The sequence below is a fragment of the Phyllobates terribilis genome, unplaced genomic scaffold, assembly GCF_046119375.1.
Source record: "Phyllobates terribilis strain yellow unplaced genomic scaffold, ASM4611937v1 Scaffold_12__6_contigs__length_324123572, whole genome shotgun sequence".
NCBI lineage: Eukaryota > Metazoa > Chordata > Amphibia > Anura > Dendrobatidae > Phyllobates > Phyllobates terribilis.
The window spans coordinates 304164020-304178302 of NW_027362772.1; the positions used below are offsets into that span (position 1 = coordinate 304164020).

The following is a 14283-nucleotide window of genomic DNA, read 5'->3' on the forward strand; positions in this document are numbered from 1 at the left end:
TTCTTGCTGGTTGGTGGGTGATCAAATACTTATTTCATGCAATAAAATGCAATTTAATTATTTAAAAATTATACAATGTGATTTTTCTGGATTTTATTTTTAGATTCGGTCTCTCATCGGTGAAGTGACCTACGATAATAAATACAGACCTCTCCATGCTTTGTAGGTGGGAAAACTTGCAAAATCGGCAGTGTATAAAATACTTATTTTCCCCACTGTTTGTAATTATATGATTATATGTGGGTGTGAGTATATACTCATACAGTTGGTGTGAAAAAGATAACAAAGGTAACACAAACACAAAATGCAGTTTTTAAATGAAGGTCTTTGTTATTAATGGAAAAAGAAATCCCTTTTTAACACAGGACCCTGTCGGTTTGGATTTCTTTTTCCCTTAATAATAAAAATGATCATTTAATTGTGTTTACTTGCGTTATCTTTGTCTAATATTTAAATTTTGTTTTGTGATCTGAAACATTTAAGTGTGACAAACATGCAAAAGAAATCAGGAAGGGGGCAAACACTTTTTCACAGCAATGTGTGTGTGTTGTGTACACTGGGGTATATTTATACATTGGTGTGTGTAGATAGATATATTTTTATTTTACATTTATGGAGCTCTCATTCCACCACCAGGTGGAATCTGCTTGAACAAGACGCTGAGTGCACATAGCCTTACAGGTGTAGGAATATGTTCCTATTACTATAATTAAGAAAAAATAAACCTACAAAGTTTCTCTCTGTGCAGCATACCTTAAATATCCAGAAATGCCCCCCTATCTATTTATTTCACACCTTTCTGCCGGTGAATATACACATCTGGTCTCTTAGCAATTCATTCCTTCTGTATAATAAGTGATGACACCGCTCCATGTAGTGATGATCTATAGATAGCTAATTGGATGGAGGAGGGTGGGTGGGGGGGGATCTTGCAGCCACTTAGATGAATAGTATATAGATATTGTGGCGCATAGACACCTGTAGATTATCTCATTGCAGATTGTGATTTGTGCAGTCCCCTGGCCTATCAATAGGGGGCGATATAGTTGCACTTCTGCTGCTGTGTCAGATTCCCTGTGAAGTGATGATATTTGACGCTGAGGTGCTGCCTTGCCACCAGTCAGGTTCAGACCAGTGAAGATAGATGCAGGATTTGTCTTTTATCCCCTGCTGGTTTCCATGCCCTCCTTGTATCTCCTGTGGATTTGTGGGCATTGTGAGCGCTGCAGCCTGGTCATTGTCTGCCCTCCGCGCTCCAGGACAATGGGCAGGTGTGTAAAGTTACTGCTTACCTAAGTTCCATCTATTCTGTGCTGACTTGTCCTGTGACAGCGTCTGGCTACAGAGGAGCTTGGGTTACAGCGGCAGCAGCTGCTGAGACTGCATTTGGTATCCGTTCCACAGAGACACTAACTACCCCCTCCTCCTTCTTCCCATGTCTGTCACCGATTTTTACGCCTTTTAATATCCGTATCTTCTGCTCTTATTCTTGTCCGTTCAGTTATGTGCATGGACTCGGACCTTTTTTTTTTCCTTACTTACTCTCCTCTCGCCTGCAGGATCTCCTGAGGGGTCGATTATAGCCGAGCTACATGAAAACACGCTTACAGCCGGTTCAGAAGAGCAAGCTCGCGATCAGAGGAAGCTCGCAGCTGTGATAAGACGCTTCCTGTCACTCTTTATAGTAGTGTTACCCGGAAACTTGTGTGATTGGTTCTCCCCTGCCGGGTCTCCTTGGCTTAGGGGCTTAACATGCTGGCTGCCGAATTAAATGAGACCCTTCGGATTCCAGAACTGCAGGTCCCTCGTCTAAGCGACAACGCTACAGCCACCGGCAACGCAAACGCCTCAAGCCAACAACGCCGGCGGCGATTTAGAATGAGGCGATCAAAGACTGCACGAAATCGAGACAATGCGGAGACTTTGGATTGCTCTGGAAATTTGGAATATCTGCAACTTCCATCTATAGAGATCACTCCGTCCAGTGATGAGGACAGTGCCCTGTCTAACACTTCAACACCGAGCACCTCGCCAAGGCGCCACGGCCTCAGACCGAAAAGTTGGGGGAGTACGAAGGAGAGCAGTGAAATGGACCTGGTCGGGAACAGTGGGACCAGGTAAGTTTTGTAACAGCTAATTACAATGTTTAATTTTGCCCTTACTGATTCCTGCTTTTATTTGCATATTTTATGTCCAGCAGAATGGGCACCTCTATAACGCAGGGCACTGCTGGGCATGAAGCCTTTTTATAGTCCTCTCTTGTGCCTTGTTACAAGGATCGTCCAGCTGTGCTGCCTGAGCCTTTCTGTGGCTTCCCTTGAGGAGATCACGGGGGAAATAACTCTCCTACTGAGGATGCTAATTTAGGTATTTTTGTTTCCATGGCAACAAGGCACCACTATCCATGTCTAATCCCATGGAAACACTGGGAAACTTTCTTGCACTGTGCTGTTTTTGGTAGCAGGGGGGGTGCCTAATGTTAGTTTAATGTATCAGACAGGGAATGGCAGTATTCCCCGAGTCGTGAACACTTCCCTATGTGTATATATCTGTATGTGTGTGTGTATCCTGCTCATGCAAATGGAGTTTCCCATTGTGATTACCCACTGGGAAACCATCAGAGACCATAATGAGCAGATCGTTATGCATGCTCTATTGCTAAGCATTGACAACTGATATTAGAGTAAGCGTATGACATCTGCCAGATATCCGCACAGGATCAGCTCATGGTAACATGCAACCAAGCAGTAGCTTAGCGATGTGACTTGGGCCAATTTCATGGGATATTTGCTGTTGGTGTCCATTGACTGGTTGCTTAAAAGTCAGATTGGAGTGGTGTCCTGTATTTTATGCATGTCTACAGAGCACTCACACTATAGAATTACTCTTTTAGGACCTCATTGCATGGAGTTTATAACCTGGATTTTGATTTTCCATCTGATCCACTTCAAATTCTCTTGAGATACCCTTCCAATTATTTCAATGGGAAATCCATATTGCTGTTCAACCAGCAAGTTTGCTTTTTTTTTTTTGCAGTGCAAAAGAAAAAAGTGACCTGTTAACTTATTTGATGGAGATTTCTCTTGGAATCTTCTTCAAACTTCTCCATCTCAAGTCAAAAGCCTGAAGATACACATGCATAGGAATAAAGACTTCGAAACTCTCATTAGATTTCAAATCTTTGTGAAAGGAACCACGTAGATTTCTCTTGAAAACCACATTGGATTTTTTTTTTCTCCTCCTATAAGCTTTTTGTAAACATAGCGTCATGGTGCCTTGACATGCAGTGTATTTGTGGACCTTTTTTTTTTTTTATTTTGCTGCCCAAAAAAAAAATCCAAACCTCCTATGTCCAGATGGAAACTAGAAGGGGATTATGAAATTCTCTACGAATACTGCATTATTTTTGGAGTGTGGGTGCATTTTTAGCCATTTTCAACCCTGAACTTGCAGGTTGTGACTTCTGATTATACACGTGTGTCATCAGTGGCTATTAGTAGATGTGAATTTAATAGAGGTATTAGGCAGCTCGGTCACACCGTGCCTCTGTAAACTGATACCATTGACGATCTGTGTTTACACACATTCTACGTCCGCTGCCAGCGATCTGTTACAGACTTCATAAGAAATAAACTTGTGACTTATTTCATTGGAAATATACCACTTTCTGCTTTTTGACTCATTGAAAACCCGTTCTGATTTAATCTATATTACCTGGGGGCTAACTTTGCTTCGCTCCATCTCCAAAACAAGTAGAGACTTGAACATTGCTTTCCCTGATCCTCAACATTAGCAAAAAGGAGAGGGGGAACCGCCAACCACAAGGGACTCTCCAACCTTCTGTGCTCCCTTGTAACCACTGAAGATCCAGCACACATCATATTTTCTTTGTGGCCCCTCTTTTCTCTGATTATTCCTCAGAGATATTTCTTGTATTTAGGTTAGATGCAGAGAGCTCCTTAAGAACAGATAAATCTTATAAAATCTTTCCTTAAATGGCCAAGATGGCTGTGTTATAGGATTACAGCCCCAGCTCCAAAAGTGAAGGATTTAATCTAGCATGTTGCTCCTTCTCTGTCCTCTCAGCCAATACACAGCTGAACCGGTTTAATGACTTTTATGGTGCCGGATATACAGTGAGAAATTTACTTGCGTGACTTTTTTTTTTTCTAAACTTTTTTTTTTCTTTTGTCTCTCCCTTTTGATTAGTAGGTACTTATTATTCCTTATTAACGTATAACCAATATTTTACGCAATACCCTACAATAAAAGTATGGTTTATTCCTTTACCTCAGTCATTATCTGAGTTTACCATGTAATTTCTACAAAGCAGCAACTCACACCTTAGGGCCAATTAGAAGCTCATTAATCCTATGTCACATCCTGTATTATACCCCAGAGCTGCGCTCACTATTCTACTGGTGGAGTCACTGTGTACATACAGTACAGACCAAAAGTTTGGACACACCTTCTCATTTAAAGATTTTTCTGTATTTTCATGACTATGAAAATTGTACATTCACACTGGAGGCATCAAAACTATGAATTACCACATGTGGAATTATATACTTAACAAAAAAGTGTGAAACAACTGAAAATATGTCTTATATTCTAGGTTCTTCAAAGTAGCCACCTTTTGCTTTGATGACTGCTTTGCACACTCTTGGCATTCTCTTGATGAGCTTCAAGAGGTAGTCACCGGAAATGGTCTTCCAGCAATCTTGAAGGCGTTCCCAGAGATGCTTAGCACTTGTTGGCCCTTTTGCCTTCACTCTGCGGTCCAGCTCACCCCAAACCATCTCGATTGGGTTCAGGTCTGGTGACTGTGGAGGCCAGGTCATCTGGCGTAGCACCCCATCACTCTCCTTCTTGGTCAAATAGCCCTTACACAGCCTGGAGGTGTGTTTGGGGTCATTGTCCTGTTGAAAAATAAATGATGGCCCAACTAAACGCAAACCGGATGGAATAGCATGCCGCTGCAAGATGCTGTGGTAGCCATGCTGGTTCAGTATGCCTTCAATTTTGAATAAATCCCCAACAGTGTCACCAGCAAAGCCCCCCCCCCACACCATCACACCTCCTCCTCCATGCTTCACGGTGGGAACCAGGCATGTAGAGTCCATCCGTTCACCTTTTCTGCGTCGCACAAAGACACGGTGGTTGGAACCAAAGATCTCAAATTTGGACTCATCAGACCAAAGCACAGATTTCCACTGGTCTAATGTCCATTCCTTGTGTTCTTTAGCCCAAACAAGTCTCTTCTGCTTGTTGCCTGTCCTTAGCAGTGGTTTCCTAGCAGCTATTTTACCATGAAGGCCTGCTGCACAAAGTCTCCTCTTAACAGTTGTTGTAGAGATGTGTCTGCTGCTAGAACTCTGTGTGGCATTGACCTGGTCTCTAATCTGAGCTGCTGTTAACCTGCGATTTCTGAGGCTGGTGACTCGGATAAACTTATCCTCAGAAGCAGAGGTGACTCTTGGTCTTCCTTTCCTGGGGCGGTCCTCATGTAAGCCAGTTTCTTTGTAGCGCTTGATGGTTTTTGCAACTGCACTTGGGGACACTTTCAAAGTTTGCCCAATTTTTCGCACTGACTGACCTTCATTTCTTAAAGTAATGATGTCCACTCGTTTTTCTTTACTTAGCTGCTTTTTTCTTGCCATAATACAAATTCTAACAGTCTATTCAGTAGGACTATCAGCTGTATATCCACCAGACTTCTGCACAACACAACTGATGGTCCCAACCCCATTTATAAGGCAAGAAATCCCACTTATTAAACCTGACAGGGCACACCTGTGAAGTGAAGACCATTTCCGGTGACTACCTCTTGAAGCTCATCAAGAGAATGCCAAGAGTGTGCAAAGCAGTCATCAAAGCAAAAGGTGGCTACTTTGAAGAACCTAGAATATAAGACATATTTTCAGTTGTTTCACACTTTTTTGTTAAGTATATAATTCCACATGTGTTAATTCATAGTTTTGATGCCTTCAGTGTGAATGTACAATTTTCATAGTCATGAAAATACAAAAAAATCTTTAAATGAGAAGGTGTCCAAACTTTTGCTCTGTACTGTACATTACATTACTGATCCCGAGTTACATCCTATATTATACTCCAGAGCTGCACTCACTATTCTACTAGTGCAGTCACTGTGTTCATATATTACATTACTGATCCCGAGTTACATCCTGTATTATACTCCAGAGCTGCGCTCACTATTCTGCTGGTGCAATCACTGTGTACATACATTACATTACTGATCCTGAGTTACATCCTGTATTATACTCCAGAGCTGCGCTCACTATTCTGCTGGTGCAGTCACTGTATACATACATTACATTACTTATCCTGTACTGATCCTGAGTTACATCCTGTATTATACTCCAGAGCTGCACTCACTATTCTGCTGGTCCAGCCGCTCCCTCTCTCCTCACACACATATTATACATATATACACAATAATAACTACCTACATCATGACTTCTGGTCCGGTTACCAAAAAAATAATAACCACAAACAATAAATAAAATTAACATAAACAAAATAAACAATAGCTGACAAATATATACAAACTTTTTTTTTTTTTTAATTAATATAAATCAAATACTAACTATACAAATATATACAAGACTAAACAAAACACCCCACACTCAAGCCCACCATTCCCAACCCCGGCACTGACCTGAGAGATGGTCCAGCGTCTCATGCCTCAGTCCATGTCCAACGTCCATAGGGCAGATCAGGCAGTGCCAGTTTATCACACAACTAACCAGTGTCCCTCAAGATGAACCCACCTCCCCCCATTTCCCACCACCCAACCTAACACCTACACCCAAACCCATATATACAATATATACAGAAACAAACAATACAATAACCACAACTGACAAAGCCCAAGTTCGGCGCCTGCAGCCCTACATCACTGTCTACTGATCAATAAAACAAAAATCTATGGTGTCAGCAGCAGCCCACCACCAGGAGAGGAGATGACCAGACTAGGGCACACTAAAAGAAAACTTCTCCAGAGGAGAGCGGCCCTCCGTGTACCCAGTCTCTCATACTCCAGAGAACGCACCTTCAGCAGGTCACCGAGTATGGTCCTAAACACATCGTCCTCTGGGAGGATTTTCCGTTGCGTTGATACTAAGCACCGTACGTTCCCCGTGTGATACCTAACCACTGCGCTAACTAGAAATAAGGTGCAGCGGTCCCGACCACCCAGGTCCCCGAATACTCTATAGGCCCATTCCGCATAAGAGAGCCCGGCCAACCGGGGCCAGCCAATGGAGGCGCCCACCCTGTTGTACACCTCTGTGTTAAAGGGACAACGAAGCAGGAAGTGGTCCACAGTTTCCCATGGAAGCAGCGCCAAGCCAAGTCCCAAAACTTCGAGGGGATCCTGATAGAATTCAAAAGATGCAGACCCACCCCAAGATCCCGACTTGGGCTATCCCTGAGCGCCAGAGGCCTCTGAAAATGGGTCAACAGAACCCTTTTGTCAAGGAGCTTCCTTGGCAGAGTCCTGACCTCCCACATTCCCAGACCCCACCGGCGAATTACCTTCAGAACCACAGTAGCGTAAGCCGGGAGATGTCCATGCGGTGTGCGGAGATCCTTCACTTGCCCTCCTGTCTCCCATTCCTGGAAGAAAGGCTGAAACCATCCCCTACAGGAGAATACCCACGGAGGAGCCCTCTCTTTCCAGAGGTTTGCAATATTCATCTTAATGAAGGTATTCACAAGGAATACCACAGGGTTGACCATACCCAAACCTCCTAGTCTCCTTGTACGGTAAGTAACCTCCCTCTTGACCAGGTTCAGTCTATTCCCCCATAACAGTTGGAAGAACAAACTGTAGACCCGAGTCCAGAGAGGCTCCGGCAAGATGCACACACTGCCCAGATAGATCAGCAAAGGGAGCAGGTAAGTTTTGATCAGGTTTATCCTTTCCCTTAGGGTCAAAGACCAACCCTTCCATTGGTTCACCTTCTGAGTGGCGATCTCAAGCCTGCTGTCCCAATTTTGTTTGGGGTAATCCCCCTGGCCAAATTCGATGCCAAGGACTTTTACAGAGACTTTGGGTCCTGGAAGGGTGTCCAGGAGATCAAAACCAGGATCTCCTCCTCCCAGCCAGAGACTCACACTTATCCCGGTTGATCTTAGACCCGGATGCCTCTGAGTAGCGATTTACCTCTGACATCAGCCATTCTGCCTCCCCATCAGAGGAAACAAAGACGGTGACGTCATCGGCATACGCCACCACTCTCAGAGTGGCTTCCGGTGCTGCCTGGTCCATCCCGATCCCAGCCAACGGTCCACGCTCTACCCTCCTGAGAAGTGGGTCAATCGCAAACACGTACAGCAGCGGGCTCAAGGGACAACCCTGGCGAACACCGCACCCAACCTCAAAAGAGCTGCCAATCCAACCGTTCACAAGCGGGAAACTCTCTGCCCCAGCGTGCAAGGTCTTAAGCTAATCAACGAACCCCCCCCCGGCAGGCCATACCTCAGAAGGACAGACCAGAGGTACTTATGATTAACCCGATCAAACGCTTTTGCCTGGTCCAATGACAGCATGTACCCCTTCCAGTGGCCAGCCCTACCCTGCTCCACCGCCTCTCGGACACAGAGTACAGCACTAATTGTACTGCGGCCCGGAACAGAGCAATGCTGGGCTCCCAAAAGGAGTCGGGGCACAAATTTCACCAGCCGATTAAACAGTACCTTTGCCTAAACCTTCCTGTCTGCATTGAGAAGCGCTATGGGACACCAATTCTCAATGCAAGATGAGTCCTTACCCTTTGACAAGATGATCAGGGCAGACCTCCTCATTGACTTTGGCAGAGTGCCCGAGGAAAGACACTCATTGAATACCTCAGTCAAGAGGGGAACCAAGGCGTCCTTAAAGGTTTTATAGAATTCAGATGTTAAGCCATCTGGACCGGGAGATTTCTTTAGGGCAAGTCCTTCAATCGCCAACTTAACTTCCTCTTCCCTGATCATCTCTGTCAAAACGCCAAGAGAGGGGTCTACCCCTGGTTCGGGGGCGGCTTCTGCCAGAAAAGCCGACATCTCATCCCAATCCAGATCCCTCTTCCCCAAGAGGTGCGAGTAGAAGGATCTGACGACCTCCAGGATCCCTGATCTGGATCTTTTCAGGGACCCCGCAGTGTCAACCAGTCCTGTAACAACTTTACTATTCACTGACATCTTGCAGTTTCTGTAAGGGTCTGGCGAGCGGTACTTCCCATAATCCCTCTCAAAAACCAAAGATGCGTGTCTATCATACTGACACCTCATTAGCAAAGATTTCACTCTGGAGATCTCCTTGCGGCTACCTCCAGTTGAGACAAGATGCTCGAGTTTCCTCCTCAGTCCCTGATACAGGCGGTAACTGTCCAGGCTCCTGAGGCTCGAGAGCTGGCGGAAGAATCTCGCAACCCTTTTCTTGAACATCTCCCACCACTCTGACTTAGTACTACAAAGATCCAGTAAGGGTACCTGGCTCTGAAGAAAATCCTCAAAGGACTGTCTTATCTCCGTTTCTTCCAAGAGAGACGAATTGAGCCTCCAAAAGCCTCTTCCCATCTGGGGGGTCTCTGTAACATTCAGGGAAAACAAAATCATACATCGGAGAACTCCACCTCAACAACTGATACTGCTGAAGAGACGGCTTCCTCCTTTAAATAAAACCTATCTATCCTGGACCTACAGTTACCTCTATGATAGGTGAACCCCTCGTGGCCTACGGTGTGCCGGATGTGGACATCCACCAGGCGAGCCTCACAAGCTATACTATTAAGGGCGACGCTATCATAAGTCAGCTTGTCTCTGGAACCTCCTCTATCCCGGGGCCTCGTGACAGTGTTGAAGTCCCCTCCAAAGATGACCTGCCGACTCTTAAAAAGGTAGGGCTTGATCCTCATAAAGAGACACTTCCGGTCCCACTTAGATTGGGGACCATAGATGTTAATGATCTTGTCCCTTCATGAGGACATCTAATATCAGGCACCCCCCCCATTTCTAGCTCAATAACCCGTCGGCATTCCACCGGTGCGGTAAAAAGGACCGCCACTCCGCTATACGGCTCGGCCGCAAGAGACCAATAGGAGGAGCCGAGTTTCCACTCCCTCTTTGCTTTAAACACCTCTGCCATATTTGGCAGCCTGGTCTCTTGCAAAAAGAAAATGTCAGCTTCAACCCGGCTGAGAAAATCAAATGCCGCAAATCTAGCCATATTTGACTTAATGCTGGCGACATTAATGGCACCATCATTGGTGATTTCAGTTAGATGGCTTTTTTCTTCCCACTCCCCTTATCCTCTGCCTCAGACGAGGAATCCTTCCCCCTCTTTAATAACATAGAGGTGTCCATTCCCACATTTTTCCTTTTTTTCTTGTCCTTGTCTCCGGACTCTGGGCCAGTCCCTCCCCCCAAGTACCTTGCATCCCCAGGAGAAGGAGACTCGGCGCCCCCTGTAAGCTCCGCCGAAGCCGGAACCTCACCCTCGGCCTCCTCCTCAGAGGAAGAGATGTTATCAAGGGCTGGAACCGGTTAGAAAGACCAACCAGAGGGGAGTCAGTTTTACCTTCCTTAGGTACCTTGGTCAGAGCGGGAGAAGATGTTTTATCTCCCTTCTTTCTCTTCTTTTTGGTGCCGAGCTTACGCTTGTCCTCCAGCCACCGCTTATTATCCTCACCCATACTGGATGGGAGGATTCTGAGGCAGAGACGGTTTCCTCCCTGTGGATCCTCCTGACCTTCTCATCCAACTCATCATCCCTCGGGGCCTCAGCAGCAAGACTGGCATCCAGGACAGGGGCTGCCCCAGTAGCCCGGGGCTCGCCCCGCTCCCTCTCCTGTCTGCGCTTGTCTAGACGCCTCAGCTGGGCAGGCTTCTTTTTATTGCTTTTCTTCCCTGGCCCCTCAGTCCCTTCCCCAGCAGAATCGGCCTTACTGCTTTCTCCCACCGGGGTCTCGACTGCATTAGCGAAGGAGCGAGGACAACGGCTGAATGGGTGACCTAACTCACCACACAGGTAGCACCTAATCTCCACACAAGAGGCAGCAAGATGACCGACACCCCCACACAACGCACATTTCTGCACAGTGCAGTTTGCACTGAAGTGTGTGGGGTCGCCGCACCTGTGACAGAGCTTCGGTTGCCCCTGGTAGAAGACCAGGATACGATCCCGACCCAGGAAGGCAGATGATGGAATGTGGGCAACCGTACCACCTGAACGCTTAAGTTTTACCATAAACGTCCAGGCCCCTGACCAGATACCAAACTCATCGCGGTTTTTCTTTGGCATCTCCACCACCTCTCCATACCGACCAAGCCACGTCATGATGTCATAACAAGAAAGCGACTCGTTACGAGTCATCACGGTCACTTTCTTGATTTGGTTTTGGCGAGACACTGCCTAAACGGCAAAGTCTCGCCAGCCGGGCTCATTTTTTGCCAACTCATAATTCGTCCAGAAGAGCTCAAGCCCTTCCGGCTGAACAAAGCTAACCTCAAACTCTCAGGCGTGGAATAGGGATGTATCAAGGCATAGATGTCAATCGCCTTGAAGCCCATCCTCAGCAGGAGCTCCACAACTTTAGACCTTGGAGGACATGCATCACTGCCCCTCCACCGAAGACGGACCACATTCCTACGCACACTGCCTGGCCCGGCTGTTGGGAGGGACCACACTGTATCACCCCCTTTTTGCTCTCGGAAGGCCCCGAGGCCATGCCTCTCTACCGAGAAGGATAGATCAACCTCTCGACCCTCTACCATTAGTGATCTCTACCCCTTCTTTAGAGCCTCCAGAAGGCGCCGTTGCAACATGCCGTCCCCAAATCCCGGAGACGAGGAGGAGGATGCCCTATTTACCCCGGAGGTAACACAGGCATAACTCTGGACAGGTGTTGTCACCACCGGGGGGGCAACCGGACCAGTGACTACATCAGCCCCAACAGCATCACTATTACCCATCTCCATCTTACCCTCCACCAAACCAGCAACCACACCACTAGACAATGAATTGGCCTCATTCACACCCATCACCACATTCATTCCTGCTGGACCAGTAACAATGGTGGATGACATTTTGACCTCCGCATCATCAGGCACAAGGGGCTCTGTCACCTCCATAGAACAGGAGGCGACCTCACCCCTGGTCTTATGTGTGCAATGCGCCGCTGATCTTTAGCTGTTGAGAGGCACCGCTGATCTTTAGCATCAGGATCTTCCTGACCAGCGGCGCCAACACAAAATAACACTTTTGTGGGAGGACTGGAACGCTCCGCCCCAGCAGCCCCCTCACACTGCCGCCGCTTCTCAACTAAGTGATCAGCGGCAACAGCATTCAGAGGTACCGAGGCTACCGGAGCTGCCCCCGACACCGGTCTGTTCCCCCTTCCCACTGAGGAGCGCACCACAGCATCGTGGCCTAACCGAACGCCTGCCGCCGGGCCGCCCTCACTGTCCAGCTTCTCGGCTGATGCACCTCCTGCTGCGTCTCCTCTACTACAAGCAGAGACGGAGCTCCGCGCCTCACTACCGCGCTGTGCAATCTCCCCGCGCGTTTGCACCGGATCCACAGCAGAAACCGGGCAGGGCTGGGCAACGGGGCTTATACAGCGAGCTGAGCCTGCCGCCGACTCAGGGGGTACAGGGAGGGGGCATATACATAGCTTACTGCTTCCTGCAGCTTTGGCTTGGTCTTCTTTGCCTTTTTGTGGCCCCCAGGTGCCTCTTCTGGTAGATCGTCACCAAGATGGAAGTTTTGGAGGCACACTGGGGACTCCAGGGGCTTAATCTCGGCCATTAACGCCCCTCCCTGGCCGCTGCTGTCACTATCCTCCCCAGAGCCGGTAGAACTGCGACCGGATGTCATTGTCGCCTGTCCTGCAGGGAGCTTGCTGCACGTGGCCTGCGGGTGACTTTGCACGCTGCCAGGTGGGGCTTGCTGCTGGTCATCATCACTCTCCTCATCCACCTGGCTCCCAGGCTGCAGCCCCATCTGCCTTTGCTCTCTGTTATCAGCCATTTCTCTGAAGCTGTCTTCATTAATTAGTTTTTCCTTAAATGGACCACTCTTTCCTTATTTCCAGCACATGAATTTCACTGGTGAGCCTCTTTACCTCTGCCTGGAGTTTAGCCTTCCTCTGTTTGGAGGCCCCTGCAGCTTTGGCGCTTGTGCAGCGCAGCTCCTCCCGAAGCCTCCTGACGAGCTTACTCGCATCTTCATACTCACGGAGGTGGATCATGACTCTGGAGGCATAGGTGGACACATAGGTGCAGCCCCCAACCCCCGTCAGTGAAGTCGGCCTCACCTCCGTGAGCACTCAGCTTTCCTCCGGAAGGAGCATCATCATGCGCGCTGTCAGGCTTTTCCTCCATGTTGGAAGCCTCGCGGCTTCTAGGAGTCTCCACAGTCCCGGGGGGAGTAGGAGCCACATTGTTGCGACTCCTGGTGGAGCGTCTCACCCCCAAGTCCTCCGATGTGCAGGCCGGTTGCTGGTTTCTTCTGCCCCCCGCCGGCCTGGTTCGGGAAGCAGAAGCCTGGTACTTGGCTCCATCACTCATCCCAGGAAACCCACTCCCTCCCTGGGTAGGAGAGAGAGCAGATCCCCAGGTGGAGAGGTGTTGGTTCTCAGGAGAGCTGGAGCACACAGCAGGATCTGCAGCCACCACACCCGTAATCAGCACACTGAGCAACAGCTGACCAGAGTTGCACTCACTATTCTGCTGCTGCAGTCACTGTGTACATACATTACATTACTGATCCTGAGTTACATCCTGTATTATACTCCAGAGCTGCACTCACTATTCTGCTGGTGCAGTCACTGTGTGTAACATACCTGGCGGCGTCCTTGCATAGTGGTCCATCTCCCACTGTGCAAGAGCGCGCACTTGATCTCCAGTCCAGTTTGCTAGCCTGGCTTCCCTCTATGCTGTCTGTTTGCCTCTGTGTCTGCTGCTTAAGGGCGGCGCCCGATCACTTCCTGCTTTTTGTACCTGCTGCAGACACACCCCTTGTGCGTCCTCAGCCTATTGCTGTCTGCCATCTGGTATTTAACCCAGCTGCTCCAATGAATCCCTGCCTGAGCATTGTGTTCTGTCAGTTGGCCTTTGGTCACTGATATGCCAGGTCCCGTTTGTTTCCTGCCTTCGGTATCAGTTCCCGTGTCTGAACTGTGTCCTGTCTGTATTCTCTCCTAGCCTGTTTTGTTTTTCTCTATGTCCGTACTTTCCCTTTTTCTGCAGAGTCTGAACTCGTACCTAACTCCT

The 14283-nt window shown here is 47.9% G+C and overlaps 1 protein-coding gene across 2 annotated transcripts in view; it reads left to right on the top strand.

The window, feature by feature from the left end:
• The first annotated feature begins 1735 nt into the window (after positions 1-1735).
• The window catches only part of GRAMD1B (GRAM domain containing 1B), a 226953-nt gene continuing 214405 nt past the window's right edge, over positions 1736-14283 (top strand). The window contains exon 1 of one of the 2 annotated variants that reach the window (XM_073657302.1): positions 1736-2117. In XM_073657302.1, coding sequence (XP_073513403.1) covers positions 1753-2117 — 365 coding nt within the window. In that variant the 5' untranslated portion in view covers positions 1736-1752. The remainder of the gene's footprint in view (positions 2118-14283) is intronic. The other variant, XM_073657303.1, reaches the window with a different exon arrangement.